Below are 21,544 nucleotides of genomic sequence, written 5' to 3' on the forward strand. Positions count from 1 at the left end.
GTGTGGGTCGGGCATGGAACGTCTAAAGCAGAGCGCTGGTATCATTTTAACGGAAACTCACTCCCGATAGACAAACTCTTTACAGAAATGTAACAGCCTAGAATGGAGTTTAAAACCTACAGCTGCATATACTAACATGGCATATCTTACACATATAGCATACCTTGTAATACAATCTTAACAAGAAAAGCTGGCCAAAATGTATATGTTCTCTGCAATTAGATGACCAGTAAATATTCATATGTATTAGAAGTTGAGGTTAAGTTGTTTAAATTCAGATTTTATGACTGTGCCCATATGCAGTGTGGCCTCCAGAACAAGAGTCATGACAAAAACCACTACCCTTCACTGTGGACCACAGCAGCCAAGTTTACCATCTCCATTGCCAATAAATCAAAGGGTTTTGTCAATAGGGTTGGACACGTGGCTCAGTTGGTAGAGCAGGGTTCTGGCAACACCAGGGTTGTGGGTTTTATTCCCACTTGGGTCCAGTAAGGTGATTTTTTTTTTAAGTGGCTCTAAATTACAGCGTCTGCTAAATTATTGAAATGTACAGAACATTTATTCCACTGAAGGACAACATTAGCCGACTTATAAAGCAAGGAAGAAAGAAGCTAAGTGGCTTTATTTGGTCAATGACATTACAATGCTGAAGCCTTGGTTTAGACCCCAAACTGCTGAAGAGCCACATTCAGTAGACAAATGTTTAATGTTAGAGAGAGATTCCATTCAAACCGACATGATTCCTTTCATGTCAGAAGACACTGTTATTCATGTATAGAACATACCATCTGAAATTTATACATTACACCCTGTTCAATGCATCCCAGGCTTTATGGTATTTCAGGAACACTGTTCCATTTACAGACAAGCATATCGAAAACGATTTGGGGTTTCAATAACACCTTTGGTTCCAGTTTAAAAACAAGTGACAAATGAATGACATAAGAAATTAGCTTGAGTGCTATATATGTTTATTTTAAATTGCACTTGTAGAAGTGACCAGTAAACAATTTAAAAATCACAACAACTTGCATTTGTAGGTGTGTTTACTCATGTATTAATTGCAGGCATCTTTAGTCACTGAGCAGTGAGTGGATGGCCTGTAGAGTTTAGGAGTCTCCAATATCCAGGAACTACTTCTTGGGTAGTGCTATCCCCTTGTACCAGGCACAGGACCCATCTTGCCTCTTGATACAGGCAAGGTTTTGGCCATTGTCGGTTCCCAAGTCTGTCCACAGGCATGTATCCGAGGTGCTGATTGGACAGGGGAGGGAAGTGCAGCGGATGATCTGTGGGTCAGAGTAGAGAGATAAGACCAAGATCACTGACTGTCCATTACCCCAATACTCAAGCATTTGCAAATGTGACCAGAATAGTATACTCCCTTGAAGAAAATGTGCCATGTAACTATTGAACTAAACTGGTATATAGTAATTACTATAATTCCCAGCACACACACACACCTTGCAATCACAGCCGCTTTGGTAGCGGTGAGTCAAGCTGTTCTTTTGTGCAGCACTCAAGTCCTCCCAGGGCGGATTATAGCCACACAGTGTTATAGACATCCTTCCAGTCTTCAGCTTGCCTACAGACAAGATATATAGATAGTCATTGTACTGTGGGGAAAACATGGTGTAGGGTACAGTTGCCCCTAGATGCTGATCTTGGCTCAGTTTAGCATTTGCTCCACTAATGGTTAGGATACATCACCCTGGAGCATGAAGACACTGATGCAGCCCAGAACAGATTTATCATCATAAGTGTACACACGTATTAACTAATGCATTAGTTGTATACATTTACAGTGCCTATAGAAAGTCTAAGCCCCTTGAACTTGTCACATTGTTGTGTCCGTCTCATGCATTTACACTGAACAAAAATATAAAAACGCAACATGTAATGTGTTGATCCCATGTTTCATGAGCCAAAATAAAAGATGGCAGAAATTATCCAAACACACAAAAAGCTTATTTACCTCAAATTGTGAACAAATTTGTTTACATCCATGTTAGTGAGCACTTCTCTACCAAGATAATCCATCCACTTGACAGGTGTGGCATATCAAGAAACTGATTAAACAGAATAATCATTATCCAGGTGCACCTTGTGCTGGGGACAATAACATGCACAGTTCTGTCACAACGCCACAGATCTCAAGTAGAGGGAGCGTGCAATTGGCATACTGACTGCAGGAATGTCCACCAGAGCGGTTTCCAGAGAATTGAATGCTAATTTCTCTACCATAAGCCACCCCCATTTTAGAGAATTTAGCAGTACCTCCAAACCGATCAACGGCAGACCACGTGTATGGCATTGTGTGCAAGCGATTTGCTGATGTAAACGTTGTGGTCAGAGTGCCCCATGGAGGCAGTGAGGTTACGCTATGGGCAGACATATGCTACGGACAATGAACACTGCATTTTATCAATGGCAATTTCAATGCACAGCGATACTTTTCACCCACCTCCATCACCTCATGTTACAGCATGATAATGCACAGCCCCATGGCGCAAGGATCTTCACACAATTCCTGGAAGCTGATAATGTCCAGTTCTCCCATACCCTGTATACTCAAGACACTATTGAGCATGTTCGGGATGCTCTGGATCAACATGTTCCAGTTCCTGCCAATATCCAGCAACTTCACAGCCATTGAAGAGGAACGAGACAACATTCAACAGTCTAAACTACTAAGCGAAGGAGATGTGTTGCGCTGCACAGGGAAAATGGTTGGAACATCAGATACAGACGGCCCTACATTTTTGTAAACGTACATCTGCAACCAACAGATGCATATCTTTATTCCCAGTCATGTGAAATCCCTAGATAAAGGCCTAATTAATATATTTCTATTGACCGATTTCCTTACTATACGAACTGTAACAAAGTACAATCTTTGGAATTGTTGGATTATCTTTTTGTTAAGTAATTTATGAAAAGCCGAGACTCACGAACATGTAACATGTTTTAGTCTATGACACTCACAAGCTAATCAAGAGTCATGAAGGTAACAGGGTTCCTCTCCAGAGAAGGTAGGAAATCAGAGAACATAATGTCTTTAGTAATGTAATACGCTTACATAGCTGTTTACAAACTAACAGTTGTCACTGATTAACTGGATATTCATTTATCACCGAGCAAACCATTTCTGTACGTACAGCATTCATATAAATTCATTTTTAGCTAGTATTTGCCTCATGTTAACATTTATTAATAAAACGCATGTAACCGTTTGTCAACTTCTTTTGTGGTTTACTTGTAGCCCTGGTTGTCCTGGAAAGAAAAATGGTAAAACACTAAGGCAAAAAGTCAGGGCTGAACATGCAGATAAATGAAGAGCTGATCTCTGCTGGGGTCTCAGGACTGATAGGGTTAACCAGTGCTGGCTATTGAACTTGGGTAACGTAGTGAGAACCGCACCTGTGAAGAGATACTCCTTGTTGATTTCTAGAGTCATGCTGCACGAAGTGGTGTAAGTGAAGATGGCGTGGATAACCTGGTCACAACCTTTGAACATCTAGCCAATCACAAGGAGAGAAAGGAAGATCTGTCAACCAGCTACATATATAGTTTGGAACCTCACTGACTGCAGCACTCAGGCACTGTCAGTCTTTACCCTTTAATGTCAACAGATCTGTAATGTGCAAGCAATCATTATTTAACCCAGATCTATTTTACAGATGAGCCCTGAATTATAAAATAAACAAAGAACTCAAAATAAGAAACTCTGAAATGAGACCAGCTTCCTGCTTTTTTGTATGCATTTTCTTCCAAAATGTAAAATATTTTAACAAGGCTCCACAAATCAGGTGCAAAAAAGACACAATAAAAGCTAGTTTACCTTACTCCATAAGGAACTTCCAGTTACCAGTCTCAGGCATGGCTAACTTATGTCTTACTAATGATGTCAGGCAGTGGAAGTCTTAGTTAAAGGGCCAACCAACTCTGGTAGAGCATGTAGTGATATCTTTAACGAAGTAGCAGCTGAGTGAGTTCATAGGGGATGTCACCATAGTCTAGGACCAGTAGGAAGAGCGACTGAAAAATTACATTACCATTTAGAAACAGACATTTTTATAGAACCACTTAAAAAAAAGGAGAATCGTACCTTGATCTGTTCGATGTCATACTTGATGGCGTTAGACACCGCTTTCTTTCCAACCACCTTCGCCCTGATCACTAGAAGAGGGAGACATGGTTTATCTAACGTTATTGAAATCTATTCCGGTACACTAGTCAGTCACACTGATGGTTTAAGGGTGATATGGAGAGAGAACAGTGTAGAAGGCTTCTTTAACCTGCCTCTCCTTAATCTACACTGATTGAAGAGGATTTAACAGGTGACATCAATAAGGGATCATAGTTTACAGCTGGCCAGTCCATGTCATGGAAAGAGCAGGTATCCTTAATGTTATGTAAACACATACATCTCAAATAATTCATTTGTAGGCACACTTCATACCTTAAGCAAAATAGTGTAGCAGGGCTCTATCCTGTTCTTGGGGAGCTGCAGTCCTGTAGGTTTCCTCCAACCCTAAGATAACGCACCTAATTCTAATAATTAACTGGTTGATAAACAGAACAAGGTTCATTACAACTAGGGGTTGGCTTGAAAACCTACAGGAAGGCAGCTCTCCAGGAACAGGGTTGGAGAGTCCTGGCTGTAAACCATCTTACTGTCGCCTACTTAACTACGTAAATAACTGTTAGAAGATGTAGATAGTATAAATGATTTGGACATGATCATTAAGCCTACGACCACAGACAATCCATAAAGTGTTCTCATGTTGCGTATTGATAGCTCTCACCTGAAAAGTAAAATGTTGCCAAATTGCCTTACCGATTTCTGCATTGCAAAAAGCCTGTTGAGGATGCTGAGGGAGGCAACTGCAAGCGTCTGCGATGTCTTCGACCCGCCAAAGGAACAGAACGACCAGAGTAATGAAACAGCTGCTTACATACCGAGTCATTTGGAATCGAATTACGGGGTCGCCAAAATATCACAAAAGGATTTGACGAATGAAAGCGTGAGGCGTAAAGTACACTGGACTCTATTTCCTTCGAGACTGTTCCCAGACCGATGGATAACTCTTCGAAATATTTTCCCTTCAACGAAATCATCCACTATTTATTGCAGGCTGTGAGCTCCTCCCCCAGTCAGAACCCAGCCGGTGGTAGGCTGAGCATTCTATTACTCCAGAACAGTAACCATTCAATTAAAAATAATCCTCCGCCTAACGAGACAACCACAGACCAGGCTCAACATGCCCGGCTGCCATAAATGCCATAAATTGGGAATGAAACTGAAAGCTCGGTTTTTGTTTTTTGGGGGCTCCGGAGCGATCTTAGGCACTGCATTATCAGGGCTAGGGGTATGCCGTAATTGTAAATAAGAATTTGTTCTTAAACTGATTTGTCTAGTTAAATAAAGGTTCAATAGAAAGAAATTGGCTAAGCCTACTGGAATTCCTTAAAGTTGTAGTTTCAGTAAACAATTAAAAAAAAACACCTCGGGAAATTTCCGAGCAGGCTCAATTTGCCCAACTGCTCAGTTCACTTGCCCCTGTCACCCCATATATGAGATGAAAATGGCAGATTGTTGTTGTTGATAAGTACAGTAACACGCTATACATAACATAAGAGCTCAGGTTATCCACTTCACAGCACTGGTATTTGTTTTGACTGACAGCCGTTAAACTTGAGCACCACAAGAGACAAGAAGATAACACCATCCCTCCCTCTAGTTGGGCTACTTTTGCACATTTGTTGTTGTCTGAGTGAGGGAAATGCGTTAAATTGAGAGGAGTCAATGTGTTATGACAGATACGACATTAAGGATTATAATAAATACCACTTTAATGTCATACAAGCTAACCACACACATTTCTATATTTAAAAATTAATGTAATTTACCGTATCAATGTTGATGATCTCTTTTTTTAATCCACAGGGATGACATCCGCTGTAGCCTGGGTTGTCCTGAACAGAATGAGCCTATCTGAGTCATATTGTGAAGAAAAATAGCAACAGAACATACAGTTGAATGCACTCATGATACCATTCTATGCGCACCAAAAATACAATCTGTTTGTGTGAAGTGCTGTTTGAAAGCCTCCCAACTAGCACATTTGGTTGTGGGAATGCAGGTTTTTGGTTTCCCATTGGTTCTGGGAACAAGCCCTCAGTTTCCTGACTGGTAAAACATATTGTTTTTTAAACATTCTGAGAGCTGAAGTGAAAACTTCACCTGTTCTGGGAACAAAGCCCTCAGTTTCCTGACTGGTAAAACGTATTGTTTTTTAAACATTCTGAGAGCTGAAGTGAAAACTGAAAATGTTTTACTATGGTTCTAAAGTTTTCCTGGGTAGTTTTATTAATGTTCTATTAACAGAAATTATAGGTTATTTGAAGATAATTCAATAACATTCTGAGAACATGTTTCACATAAGACTTTTAATAATACTGCTAGCTTAGTTTGGGTTGACTGTTTCCAACTCTAAGCACAGACAGGACACATGGAAATTCATTTGCTTTGGAATTCATTTTTTGTCGTTGAATCTTCTGTTCTCTATCCATGGAAATAGTCCACTGTCCCACCAGGATGGAGCTAGCATGCTAAGTCATATGAAGCTGTTATTGTGAGTCTATTCAAACACACCCATTTCAAAGGAAACAAGCACTCATTAAGATCAGGTGTGGACAATTACTGGGCACAGCTAACAAACCTGAGTTAAAGAGTAAAAATGTGCTTAACAAGTCAGATAATCAGTTGCGTGGACTCACTTTGTGTACAATAATAGTGTTTAACATGATTTTTGAATGACTACCTCATCTCTGTACCCCTCACATACAATTATCTGTAAGGTCCCACAGTCAAACAGTGAATTCCAAACACAGATTCAACCACAAAGACCAGGGAGGTTTTCCAATGCATGACAAAGAAGGGCACCCATTGGTAGATGGGAGAAAAAGCAGACATTGAATATCCCTTTGCGCATGGTGTAGTTATTAAATATACATTGGGTGGTGTATCAATATCAATCAATCAGGTATATCTCTCTAGTCACCCCCAAAACCAATTCTTTCTTTGGCCGCCTCTCCTTCCAGTTCTCTGCTGCCAATGACTGGAACGAACTACAAAAATCTCTGAAACTGGAAACACTTATCTCCCTCACTAGCTTTAAGCACCAACTGTCAGAGCAGCTCACAGATTACTGCACCTGTACATAGCCCACCTATAATTTAGCCCAAACAACTACCTCTTTCCCTACTGTATTTTATTTATTTATTTATTTTGCTCCTTTGCACCCCATTATTTTCTACTTTGCACATTCTCCCATTGCAAATCTACCATTCCAGTGTTTTACTTGCTATATTGTATTTACTTTGCCACCATGGCCTTTTTGCCTTTACCTCCCTTATCTCACCTCATTTGCTCACATCGTATATAGACTTGTTTCTACTGTATTATTGACTGTATGTTTGTTTTACTCCATGTGTAACTCTGTGTCGTTGTACCTGTCGAACTGCTTTGCTTTATCTTGGCCAGGTCGCAATTGTAAATGAGAACTTGTTCTCAACTTGCCTACCTGGTTAAATAAAGGTGAAATAAAAAATAAAAAAAAATAAAAAAATACACCCAGTCACTACAAAGATACAGTCATCCTTCCTAACTCAGTTGGCGGAGAGGAAGAAAACCGCTCAGGGATTTCACTATTAGGCCAGTGGTGACTTTAATCACTATTAGACCAGTGGTTACTTTAATCACTATTAGACCAGTGGTGACTTTAATCACTATTAGGCCAGTGGTGACTTTAATCACTATTAGACCAGTGGTGGCTTTAATCACTATTAGGCCAGTGGTGACTTTAATCACTATTAGACCAGTGGTGACTTTAATCACTATTAGACCAGTGGTGACTTTAATCACTATTAGACCAGTGGTGACTTTAATCACTATCAGACCAGTGGTGACTTTAATCACTATTAGGCCAGTGGAGGCTTTAATCACTATTAGACCAGTGGTGGCTTTAATCACTATTAGGCCAGTGGTGGCTTTAATCACTATTAGGCCAGTGGTGGCTTTAATCACTATTAGGCCAGTGGTGACTTTAATCACTATTAGGCCAGTGGTGGCTTTAATCACTATTAGACCAGTGGTGACTTTAATCACTATTAGACCAGTGGTGACTTTAATCACTATTAGACCAGTGGTGACTTTAATCACTATTAGGCCAGTGGTGACTTTAATCACTATTAGGCCAGTGGTGGCTTTAAAACAGCAACAGAGTTTAATGGCTGTGATAAGAGAAAACTGACGATGGGTCAACATTGTAGTTACTCCACAATACTAACCTAATTGACAGAGTGAAAAGAAGGAACCCTGTACAGAATAAAAAATATTCCAAAACATGCATCCATTTTACAATAAAGTAATTATTCTAAAAATGTTACAAGGCAATTCACTTTTTGTTCTGAATACAAAGTGTTACATTTGGGGCAAATCCAATACAATACACTACTGAGTACCACTCTACATATGTTCAAGCATAATGGTGGTTGCATCATGTTATGGGTATGCTTGTCATCATTAAGGACTGAGGAGTTTTTGGGATAAAAAAAAAGAAACCAAATTTAGCACAGCACAGGCTTTCCACCTGACACTGGGAGATTCATTTTATTTTCAGCTGGACAATAGCCTAAAATTCAAGGCCAAATCAACACTGGATTTTCTTACCAAGAAGACAGTGAATGTTCCTGAGTGGCCGAGTTACAGCTTTGACTTAAATCTGCTAGAAAATCATTGACAAAACTTGAAAATAGTCTAGCAATGATCAACAACACATTTGACAGAGCTTGAAGCATTTTGAAAATAATAATAGGTAAATGATGTACAATCCAGGTGTGGAAAGCTCTTAGAGACTTACCCAGAGATACTCACAGCTGTAATCGCTGCCAAAATTGCTTCTACAAAATATTGACTCAGGGGTGTGAAAACTTATGTAAAAACGGGTTTTCACTATGGGGTATTCTGTATAGATGGGTGAAGAAAAAACATAAATGTAATACATTTTGAATTAAGACTATAACACAACAAAATGTGGAATAAGTCAAGTGGTATGAATACACAGGGATGGAATTTAACGATTTTGGACACAGGCCATTTCTATCCCTGGGCCTACATGATGCAACACTGCATAAAACAAGCTCTGTCCTGTTAGTTGTATTGTCTATTCACAGTTGTCTCTGTGTCTGTGTAAGGGAAACTCCCCTGTTATTCCAGTTTTAAAATATAATTCATATGAGAAAGGTTGCTGCAGTATGACAGGGTTTTCATTCTCCCTAAAGGGCCAGGAGTTTTTCCAGGAGTTTAAATCTGTGTGACCTGATTAGAAAAGGCCACCATAGCCCATATAAAACCATTCTGCTACTGATTCATCACTATGTCATACCCTACACACAGAGATTGACTTTAAGGTCTGAAAGGCACTTTCCCATCAGCCAAATCAGCAGTATTTTATGGTTGCTGAAGATTATGGTCACTAACCCGATAGTTGTTTACACGCAGAAATGCCATAACTTGTCGGTCCCTTAATTAAACGACAGGGAGGAAGCAGAACATCTGTTTTTCTGGCCTGCTACATTGGACACATACTACAAACTTTTGCAGAGCGTGAGTTCAAGATTTCAACGTGCAGCTCACGTCTGACAGGGTATATACACTAGAGACTGTATCACATGGTGAAACAACAGCTTCCCATTCATTTTCAATGAATGTAAAGCAGTGAGAAGCAGAGTGGCCAGGGACCATTGGGAGATGCAGCATGGGAGAGGGAGCTGAACAGGGCGGGACTAAAGTTGGGCAAAGCTGATCATCAAGCAAATATTTGGTGATATTGTTTGCGTAACCAATCGAACCTCACCAGAGCTTCCAACCCTTACTTGATTGGTTGACAATGGCTGTTGATACCTAACACTGCTTAGCATGCTTGTTAGCACCCACATGAGGGCGAAGCTAGCATGACTAGGTGAGTTACCGCTATATAGTGTATCTCAGCTGGAGTAGCAGGATAAAGTGGTTCACGCTCTGCTCGCCCTGACTAAAAGTTACACTTCCAGTGTAACAGGTAAAAAATATATATTTTGCGAAGCTCCTACTGAAATGACTTACAGTTCGGGTGTTTTCAGTTTTAAAAATAATCTGCCTAATGGGACAACCACACAGCAGGCTCAACATGCCCGGCTGCCATACATGTCATAAACTGTCCGTCTTTCACTTAAACAATGGGGATGAACCAGACATATCTGTTTTAGGCTACGCCTACTAGAATTACTTACATTGTTGTTGTTTTCAGTAAAATAGAAATCACTAGAGCAGGAGAAAAAAAAACACTCTGGGTCCTGTGGTGCCACCTCCTTGACCAATCAGATTCACGGAAATCACAGGTCATGTTGGTCGGGTGTGGAACATATTTTGTAGCAGCCTACACCTTAAAGAACGTTTCAATTGATGACCACGCCCCTTGGAAATCTAATTGTCATAATACACAAATCTCTATCAAAATCTGTCTGTTTAAGCTAGAGATATCAGTTTATTTGCATGGCGTGGTGGAAATTCAACACCAGGGACACCTGATGTCAATATGAAATGAATCACTCTTTATTATGATGTCCAGAGAGGTTCACAATCCAAGCTTGATGAAAACTCTGCCAAGGGTGTTCCCTTTCAGTCCTTATGTAATGTTACACAAACAAGTCATACAAGAACAATTTACATTATTTATTATTAACAGTGGTTCCTGCATGTGACTGAGTGACAACTCACAAGGCTTCTTCTCTCAAAGCTGAGACCTTGAAACTGAGATAATCCTTTTGGTTCTGGGCGTACTGTGTTGCGTTTGCAATGTTCTGGCGTACTGCCAATTGGTCTGAAGAGGTCACAGTCAACTGCACGAAGCAAGATAGAGTGAGAGGAATGCTGTGTCCAATTCAAGGCTATCTCTGCAGATAATAAAATGTTCCCTCACGCTCCCCCCTTTTACCACTTCTGTGGTAACGATTGTAACATTTTAAGGTAATCATTAATTTATGGCTTAAACTATCAAATGAGGTTCTATCGCAATACTTCTATTAAAGTAAGTTAAATCAACATATAAAACCAGATAGTTTATCCTTTCAAACCCTTAATTCTAGTAAGTCAATCAGTTACACACATGCTTCATTACACAATTTAATTTATGGAAATACTATCATCATAATGAAGGTCAAATCTACAGGCAAGTTTGTACTTCTATCAACAGGAGTGAATCTATTAAAAAAACACACACACATACACAAGGGATCCGTAGACTCAGAGGTAAATAAATCTCTCAATGTTTAATCATTGTTTCCATAGCTCTTAACACAAGCAGGTGTATCTTTTACCCTAAACACCAGATGGCAGCCTTTCATTTAATATCAGTCCCAAGGCTCAATCCCTCTCTCTGTTCATCATGTGGCCTTGTATTGAAACCTTAGATTCTTCCAATTACTCAAATATTGCATTATTAGAGTGCTATCTGAAAGCCACTAATAACACATACTGTCAACACTGAGGAAATTGGACGTCAACTGATTGTCTTTATTACTTTCAACTAGGACCCTTCTACTCTTTCTTGCAGGGAAACCCTCAACCACTACTGATAATACACACAGATCACTCTCAAACAATGTTCTGCTTTTAAAAATAAAACAATAATGAGAAAGTTGCCATGTTTGGAGGGCATTGTTAACGAGTTAACTTAATTAACATGAACACATTCACCATCTCCTGGCTTCCACATATAGCCTACAAGCCACAGCTCTTTGAACATTTACATTAGAAAAAGCATAATACATCCATGTAATATAGGCTACACCTTCACATTAAATACATCATTTATTTTAGATAGGTCTAAAGTAACATGAAATTAAGAAAATGTAGTCTATTTCAGAAGAACAGTGCAGCATACTGAGTTGTCCTTATGTCAGGTCCTGATCTGGCTATGCCATATGGTTGTGGGCTCACTAGTTCATTTAGCAGACAAGATTTGCTTAGAATTCCGTGGCATTATTTTATATTATTTTATAGTATAAAGAATCAAATTTAACAAAGCTGAATAAAATAGAAAGGATATTCTCTCCAAACGATTTGAGTGCGCACGTGCGGCTATTCTGTCTTGAGCGGTCAACAAAGAAATAGGTACTCCTACATACTTAATTTAGAGGTATTAATGAAACTGTAGTTGTTCAACAAACGTTGGGCTATACGTTTTGATTTTTAATAAATTGTAAGCTTGCATGATGCAACTCTAATGATGATTTGAAAAAAGTCGCTTGAAAGGCATGAGATCTGCTTTGTTTTGTTGCGCAGGCTGTAAACACTTCGTCACTCTCTCGTTCACAATTTGAGAAGCTATAGATAATGCCTTAAATTTCCCAGAGGCATCCCCTTTGTGTGGCCATAATGCACCCTAAAATATCCATGTCTTTTACAGCCCTTCTCCCTAAATGCTGCCCGCTCTGAAGCACCTCTCATTCACACGGCTCTCCATCAAATGATCGGGTCTTTCTCACAGGATACAGGCGAAGGCAGACACATCGGGGACGCAACTGTGCACGTCCTTATCCAATTCCGAGGTGCATATTGAAGATATTGGAACAACTGTCCACATTTACTTTTCGTCAGCCAGCAAGATGAGTAGGCCTAACGAACAGCAAAAGCACTAGCCTTTGTCAATCTACTATCCCCCATAGTACAACATTTTACCTATTCTATTCTGTGCTAGACATAAATATTCCAAACATAGTCTGGGACAGTTGTGGAATGCGATATAGATCCCAAATCAGTACTACCACAAGCATAAATAAAACAACGTTTTTACGCAATGAGGCTGACCCAGCACATCAGAGTGTTTTGCTTAAATGTTGATAAACTATTAGGCTATTTATTCACATTATAAGTGCAGCAATGTGCACACGGCAGTATGCTTTAAGCGCAAACGTTCCATTAGCGGAAAACACAATTCTTAAAAGTGACCACAAATGCATTTATGCGTTTAAAGCTTTTATTATAAAGGTGCATTTTTATGGTGAAATGATCTTCCCCAATCTTGAAACTCACGCGCTGCATACAGTATGTATTCCAGTTAGGCTCTACACTCGTTGTAAAGCGAATTAATGTGCTTAATTTTAGACATTTTTGGGCCACTTTAGTTGTGATACAAACCTTATCAAAACATATAGGTTTATGTGCTAGGCTACTACTGTCACGCCCTGACCATAGAGAGCTTTTATTCTCTATGTTGGTTAGTTCAGGGTATGATTAAGGGTTGGTATCTAGGTTAATTATATTTCTATGTTGGCCTAGTATGGTTCCCAGTCAGATGCAGGTGTTTATCGTTGTCTCTGATTGGGGATCATATTTAGGTAGACATTTTCCCATTGTGCTTTGTGGGATCTTGTCTAGGTATAGTTGCCAGTGGTGCCAGTATCAGCGGTACATTTCGTTAGTGCGCGTTATTGTTTTTGTTCTTTTAGTTTTTCTCTTCCTAATTAAAAGGATGGAAACATACCATGCTGCATCTTGGTCCACTCCTTATAATGTTCGTGACAACTACATGAGGTGTGCGACTATGAATCAAAAAAGCCCCCCCCCCCCCCCCCCCCCCCCCAAAAAAAAAAAGGCATTGTTTCTAGCCTTAAGCTGGGCATCATTCACAAGTGATAATAAATAATTCACAAGTGATGGGCTAATATTGTCCCCCATCAGACTATTCTTGATTTGATCTTGTCTTTACATATACTAAATATATGTGTGACATTTGTTTTGATTTGGACCATTTTCATGCACCTGTTTCGAAACAAGGTCAGGGGAAAAAATACATCTCTGCACTTGAGTTTGAGTTTATTTTATTTTTACAGGGACAGTGGACATTAATCAACGTTTCAGTAAAAGTGCCGGTTTTAACTAGCCGGCTAATTTTCAACCGCAGTCCCTGGGCAGGTTATTAAAAACAATTACAATATAGACAATCATTGAGCAGTGAGCACACACAGAGCAACATAGGACAAGCAAGACGTAGCATGCAGACAGAGCCACATAGGACAAGCAAGACGTAGCATACAGACAGAGCAACATAGGACAAGCAGGACGTAGCATACAGACAGAGCAACATAGGACAAGCAAGACGTAGCATAAGGAAACTATACAGTCACCTCTCATGGCAGACCTTGTGGATCTGCTGCCGTATGTTTGGGTTTTCAGTTTAACAAAAATACTGAGTGGAGGGGGAGCCAGGCCATTTAGGATCTTGAATACAAGACTTGACGGTGTATTGCACAAGATTTAGCTAGGTTGAATTTGGTTATCTGAATGACCTTTTTCGCATGCTTTTTAAAAGAGAGGTTGGAATCAAGTATGATGCCAAGGTACCTACAATCAGATACCACCTGGAGTTTCTCGCCTGACACATATACATCTGGTTCAATAGCATATGTTGCCCTCTTTGTGAAGAACATGCAAAGAGGTTTTTTCACATTGAGATGCAAACACAAGTCACTGAGCCACTTTGTAACCTGGACCATTACTGTAGTGAGTTCACTTAAATAGCAAACGGAGGACGCTTTTCCTGTCGTCCATTTTCATGCCAGCCAGGTAGGCTATACTCCTGTTGTAAAGATAAGCAAAGTGCTTAATATTTGCTTGATATTAGGAAAGTTGAGAAATAAATATAGTAGGCCTAGCCTATAGAAACCTGATGGGAACCTCCTCTTTTTAATAGAGGCCATTACATGTTTTCATGTGCAACTGTATATCCTATAGAAATGTTGTGCAACATGAGCTCATGGGCTCTCATGAAGTGTTTGATTAGATTTTCGATTACACTTGCATTGATGTCAGAGGGATTAGAGGGACAATATATTGCAGAGTACCAGGCAGTTAGCAAGTTTGGTAGTCTACTAATGACCATCAGCAGCATCAGTGCTTGGAGAAGTCTAATTTGACTGCGTTCATGCCGGTTGGCGATGATACAGCACTTGTACCGTTGTACTAATTAGCACTCCTGTGCTAATGCAGGGGGCCACACTGCACCACCGTAACTGGCGAGGCCCCATCTTCTCCTGGATCATCTGCAGTGTGACACGTGGATCCAGGCATCTCTCTCACCTTCACCGCAGTGGGTGTGGTTAGAAGAACTTGGTACGACCCTCTCCAACGGGGGTCCTGACAACTCTTTCTCCTGAAGTCTTTGACCACCACGAGATCACCTGGGATCAAACAGTGCCCAGGTCCACCTGCCAGGTTCAGCAAAGACGCCTTCACCCAGGGGAGAGTGGAGGCTCTGGACCACAGACCGTCACTCGAGCCTCTGGACTGCAGACCGTCGCTAGAGGCTCAGGACTGCTGACCGTCTCTGGGTGGTTCCAGACCTTTGACCGTCTCAGGAGGTTCCATAACGTGGACCGTCTCAGGAGGTTCCGGACCGCGGGCCGTCTCAGGAGGTTCCGGACTGTGAAACGTCGCCGGGGGTTCCGGACTGTGAAACGTCACCGGAAGCTCTGGACTGGGAACTGTTGCCGGAAGCTCTGGACTGGGAACTGTCGCCGGAAGCTCTGTACTGTGGAGGCGCACTGGAGGCCTGATGCGTGGGGCCGGTACAGGTGGCACCGGGCTGGTGACATGCAACTCAGGGCGAGTGCGGGGAGGAGACACAGGACGTACTGGACTGTGGAGGCACACTGGAGGCCTGATGTGTGGGGCCGGTACAGGTGGCACCGGGCTGTTGACACGCACCTCAGAGCGAGTGCGGGGAGGAGTCACAGGACGTACTGGACTGTGGAGGCGCACTGGAGGCCTGATGCGTGGGACCGGTACAGGTGGCACCGGGCTGGTGATACGCACCTCAGGGCAATTGCGAGGAGCAGGTACAGGACATACCTGACTGGGAAGGCACACTTGAGGGAGAGTGCGAGAAGCAGGAACAGAACGTACCGGGCTGTGGAGGCGCACTGGAGATACAGTGCGTAGAACTGGCACACATTCTACCGGAACGATGACACTCTTCACACGGTGAGTACGAGGAGTTGATACAGGATGTACTGGGCTTTGAAGGCGCACTGGAGACCTGGTGCGTATAGCCGGTATCAATTGTACCAGAACTTCAACACACTTCTCAGGATGAGTACAGAGAGCTGACTCAGGTGGCTTTAAATCGATAACACGCTCCTTAGGGCAAATGTCCTGCATCCTCCAATTCAATAACTCTCATTTCTCTCTCCTCCACATTCTCCCTCAACTCACTGACAGTTTCTGGTTCACTCCCCTCAACTTTCACCGCCCACTCCTCGCTCAATCTGTCCCAATATTCCTCCTCGGTCTCTGACTCACCCCTCAGCGTCGCCGACCACTCCGTGTGCCCCCCCAATTTTTTGGGGGCTGTCTCTCGGGCTTCCGCTGTGGATGCGAACCCCGGTGTTGTCGTTGTTGTTCCCTCGCTGCCTCCGCCTGCTTCCATGGCAGGCTTCTGTCTCCTGCCATAATCTCGTCCCACGTCCACGATGTCCTCCACTGCTGGCTTTCCTCCTGGGCACGCTGCTTGGCCCGTTGTTTTTGGGATCTTCTGTCGCGATCGTTATAAGGAGAGGAACAAGATGCAGCGTGGTATGTTTCCATCCTTTTTATTTGGAAGAGAAACTCAAAGGAAAAAACAATAAAGCGAAAAAAACTAAACGTGAAGCTCAAAGTAGAGCTCACAGGCAACTATACCTAGAAAAGATCCCACAAAGCACAATGGGGAAATGGCTGCCTAAATATGATCCCCAATCAGAGACAGATAAACACCTGCCTCTGATTTAGAACCATACCAGGCCAACATTGATCATTAATCACCTAGATAACCCACCCTAGTCACTGTCACGTCCCAACCAATATAGAGAATAAACAGCTCTCTATGGTCAGGGCGTGACAGTTGACTTACTGAAATTCAGTAGACGTGTCCCTCAGATGTTTGCTGGATCAGGTATCTTCCCCCGGGCACCTTTCAGTAAAAGTCGGGTCTGGGCGGGTCCAGGTCGTCTTTGGTCAGACAGGAATCTCCCTCACGCTGTCACACGGAATGCGCCACCAGTGTTCCCTCACAGACCTTCACTGATGCCAAGATTGTGGAGAAATTGAAGGGACACTTGAAGTCAATTTTAGGAATCACTCTTTATTATCACAGCCGGAGAGGTTCACAAACTCAATCCAAGCTTGATGAAAACTAAGGCATTACCTTTCAGTCCTTATATAATGCTACACAAACAAGTCATATAAGCATGATTGACATTCATTATCTCTTGTTAACAGTGGTTCCTGCATGTGACTGACTGATACCTCACAATGATTCTTTTCTCAAAGCTAGGACCTTGAAACCAAGATGCTCCTTTAGGGAAGGTAAGGGCCAGCCATACTGTACTGTTCTGGGCCAACTGTAATTTGCCTATGTCCTTCTGTGTGGTACTTGAGCATATCACTGGGCAGTAGTCCAGGTGTGATAAAACTAGGACGTGTTTTGTTGATGTGATATCAAGAAAGCAGAGCACCCCTTTATCAAGGTCAGACCTCTCCCCATCTAGCTACTGTTGCATCAACATGTTTTGACCATTTCAGATTTCAATCTATGATTACACCACACAGTTTAGACTCCTCAACTTGCTCAATTACCACATTATTCATGACAAGATTTAGATGAGGTTTAGGGTTTTAAATGAGGTTTCAGGGTTTTTGTTGAGGTTTAGGGTTTTAGATGAGGTTCAGGTATTTAGATGAGGTTTCAGGGTTTTTGTTGAGGTTTAGGGTTTTAGATGAGGTTCAGGTATTTAGATTAAGTTTAGGGTTTTAGATGATGTTTAGTTCTACCTGGTTTATGTTAGAGAGGCATCCATTAAAGAACAGGCTGTGTTCTATTAGACAGCTAACTCTCAATCCACGATATGGCAGATAATGTAAAGACATAACACATATGTTTTTTATAACACCAGACTAATTGATAATGTAATAAGCTGCACTGTTCAACCAAAACGCTCCCACAATCTTATTATTATCAATTAATTTCAGCCAATCATCATTCATTTGTTTCAGTGCCATACATTTTGAGTGCCCTTCCCCCTTAAATGTACACAAAGGGCTAATATCAATAACGTGCATGTCAATCTAGTAGAGGAGAGATTGACTGCATCACAACTTGTCTTTGTGAGAGGTATTGACGTGCTGTGAGGACACACGTGCACAGACACACACACACACACTCTCTCTCACACACACACACACTAAGATTGTAGTATTGTACATTATATATTGTAAATGTGTAATATTAGAGTAATAACGTAGTAATTTATTGAATGATGTATTGGTTTATTTATGATGTAGGCTGTTGTTTTGTTGTGATGTAATTGTTTTGTTGTGATGTAATTGTTTTGTTGTGATGTAATTGTTTTGTTGTGATGTAATTGTTTTGTTGTGATGTAATTGTTTTGTTCCTGTTTGGACCCCAGGAAGAAGAGCTGCTAAATACTCTAAATACTAAATACTTTTGCCGAGCGTCAGACACTCCTATTCATTTCAAGTCAAATCAAATGTTATTCATCACATGAGCTGAATACAACGGGGATCAACTTTACCGTGAAATGCTTGATTACGAGCCCTTCCCAACAAAACAGAGTATAACAATTATTATGAAAATAATAACACAAAAGGAATAAAATACACAAGAATGGAGCTATATACAGGGGTACTAGTACCAGATCAATGTGCAGAGGTACAAGGTATTTATGTACATACATGAAGACAGGGTAATGTGACTAGGCATCAGGATAGATAATAATAAGGTATTTGAGGTAGATATGTACATGAAGGCAGGGTAATGTGACTAGGCATCAGGATAGATAATAATAAGGTATTTGAGGTAGATATGTACATGAAGGCAGGGTAATGTGACTAGGCATCAGGATAGATAATAATAAGGTATTTGAGGTAGATATGTACATGAAGGCAGGGTAATGTGACTAGGCATCAGGATAGATAATAATAAGGTATTTGAGGTAGATATGTACATGAAGGCAGGGCAATGTGACTAGGCATCAGGATAGATGATAATAATAGTGAAATATAGAGCAGAGTAGCAGCAGTATAGGATGTGTAAAAGTGTGTGTGTGTAGTGTATGTCAACAGGTGTGGGTTTTGTGTAAGAGTGTACGTTCAGTGTGCGTGTACAGTATGTACTGTGTATTTATTTGGAGTCGTGTGGGTGTGAATATAGTCATTGTAAGATAGGGTCAATGCATGTAGTCCGAGTCACCAATTAATTTACTATTTAGTCGTCTTATGCCTATTAGGCAGTTTTATGACTTGGGGGTAGAAGCTGTCTCAGAGCCTGTTGGTCCAAGAGCTGATGCAGGGACTTTAAGGCTTACAGGGTTAGAGTTGACCCAAGTATTTTCTTCTACAGAAAACCACAAAATTGTAAAGAATTCCAGTAAAAAAACTGATCTTTCTGGTTTATACCCATTTTTTAAGTGAAAGATGGACAATTTATGTCCATTATGGCAGCTAGGCAAGTTGAGCCTGCTCTGTTGTTGTCCCATTAGGCAGGGAATTTTTAACAGAAAACAACCAAACTGCAAAGAATTCCAGGGGCGTCACAAAATAGTTTTTTTTAAAGCCTGCTACACTGGAAGTGTAACTTTTAGTCAGGGCAAGCAGAGACACATTTCTCCTATTACTCAGGCCGAGATACACTATTTAGCGGTAACTAACCAGCCTAACCACACCAGCTTCGCCCTCATGTGGGTGATAACAAGCTAGCAAGCATGCTAGGTAGTGCTACACATAGTCAGAAAACTAGATTTTCAGCTTCTTTCCTGTTGTTTAATTAAGAGACCGACAAGTTCTGGCATTTCTGTGTGTAAACAAAAATGTTTCCTTTTTCAGGCAAGTTACCAAAATCATCAGTTAACCAATAAAGACTGCAGGCTTGGCCAATGGGGATGTCCCTTTCAGACCTTATCAATCTCTGTGTAGGGTAAGACAGTGATTAATCAGTTGCAAAACGGTTTTATATGGGCCATAATGAGAACAGAGTTTGTCTAATCAGGACACCTATGAAATGTATTAAAACAACTAGAAAAGTACATTTACTGAAGTAAATGTGGTATGCTTGCTAGTCTAGAAGTATTTATTGTGAAGTAGTACTTATTGTGAAGTAGTAGTAGTAGTATTGGTAGTGATGGCAGTAGTAATGGTAGTAATATAGTGTTTTATAGGCTACGTGTTCTTTATAGTGAGATATTTTGGGGTGGGTCAAACTTTTAAACAAGATTACAGGGTTTCTCTTAATGCAAATCCGTGCAGTCAACGGCAATATCTGTTTTAGCTATAATTCCAGGAGCCACTTGTAGATTTGACAGCTCTAACACGGTTCCACCTCAGACACCGCCAAAACAACTGCTATGCGGATGTTGGCTAAAGAGGATCTGATTGAATAGATCCCTAAGTCTCTAAGAGCTTTGCACACCTGGATTGGGCAATATTTGCCCAGTATTTACTAGACAGCAATTTTCAAGAACATTTCAGTCAAAACTAATGTGACCAGTCAGGAACTTTGTAGATTATTGTATTTCTGAAAGGTGCATTCCTCTCCCAGTGTCTGGTGTAAGCAGACTGAAGCAGGTTTTTCTTTAGGATTTTACCTGTGCTTAGCTCCATCCTGTATCTTTTTATCCTTTTCCAAGGTCAAGGATACACATACCATGATGCAGTCACCACCATGCTTGAAAATAAGGAGGCAGTTACTCAGTGATATGTTGTTGGATTTGCCCCAAACATAATGCTTTGCATTTAAACCAAAAAGTGTGATCATTCAAGATGTTTTTGCAGTATTACTTTAGTGTCTTGTTGCATGTTTTGGAATATTTTTATTTTCACTGTCATTTAGGTCATTATTGTAGATTCACTACGATGTTGATCCATCCTCAGTTTTCTCCCATCACAGCCATTGAAGTCCGTAGTCATTTTAATATCCCCATTGGCCTTGTGGTGACACCCGTGAGCAGTTTCCTTCCTGTCCTGAAGCTCAGTTCAGAAAGATGACTATCTTTTATGTCTGGGTGGTGTTATACATAATCCACAGCATAATTGTTAACTTTGTTACCCATCTACCAATCACGGCCCTTCTTTATAAGCCTTTCAACATGCTCCCTGGTCTTTGAGGAACCTTGCAGATGTATAAGGAACAGAGGAAGGGTAGTCACTCAAAAATCATGTAAACCACTATTTCAGTCCATGTCATTTATGTGATTTAAGCCAAATGCTTTCCCTTAACCTAATTTAGGCCTAAAGGCAGTTAATACTTTACAACTAGTTTTTGTTCATTTGTCTGTAGTGTTTGGGGGGGTCCCTATTTTGTGTTCATTTGTCTGTAGTGTTTGGGGGGGTCCCTATTTTTTGTTCATTTGTCTGTAGTGTTTGGGGGGGATCCCTATTTTT

At 41.0% G+C, this 21,544-nt stretch overlaps 1 protein-coding gene across 1 annotated transcript; it reads right to left on the reverse strand.

Annotated features, from left to right (window-relative positions):
• Positions 1-594: 594 nt before the first annotated feature.
• On the reverse strand, positions 595-5,128 carry LOC118937779 (metalloproteinase inhibitor 2-like). The gene is made up of 5 exons (XM_036939179.1): positions 4,844-5,128; positions 4,112-4,182; positions 3,424-3,520; positions 1,467-1,588; positions 595-1,292 (listed from the first exon to the last, which is right to left on the reverse strand). Exons 1-5 carry the CDS (start codon positions 4,971-4,973, stop codon positions 1,137-1,139), a joined length of 576 nt encoding a protein of 191 aa, XP_036795074.1. The 5' UTR covers positions 4,974-5,128; the 3' UTR covers positions 595-1,136.
• Positions 5,129-21,544: the final 16,416 nt, after the last annotated feature.

The sequence above is a fragment of the Oncorhynchus mykiss genome, chromosome 12 (assembly GCF_013265735.2).
Source record: "Oncorhynchus mykiss isolate Arlee chromosome 12, USDA_OmykA_1.1, whole genome shotgun sequence".
Taxonomy (NCBI): Eukaryota; Metazoa; Chordata; class Actinopteri; order Salmoniformes; family Salmonidae; genus Oncorhynchus; species Oncorhynchus mykiss.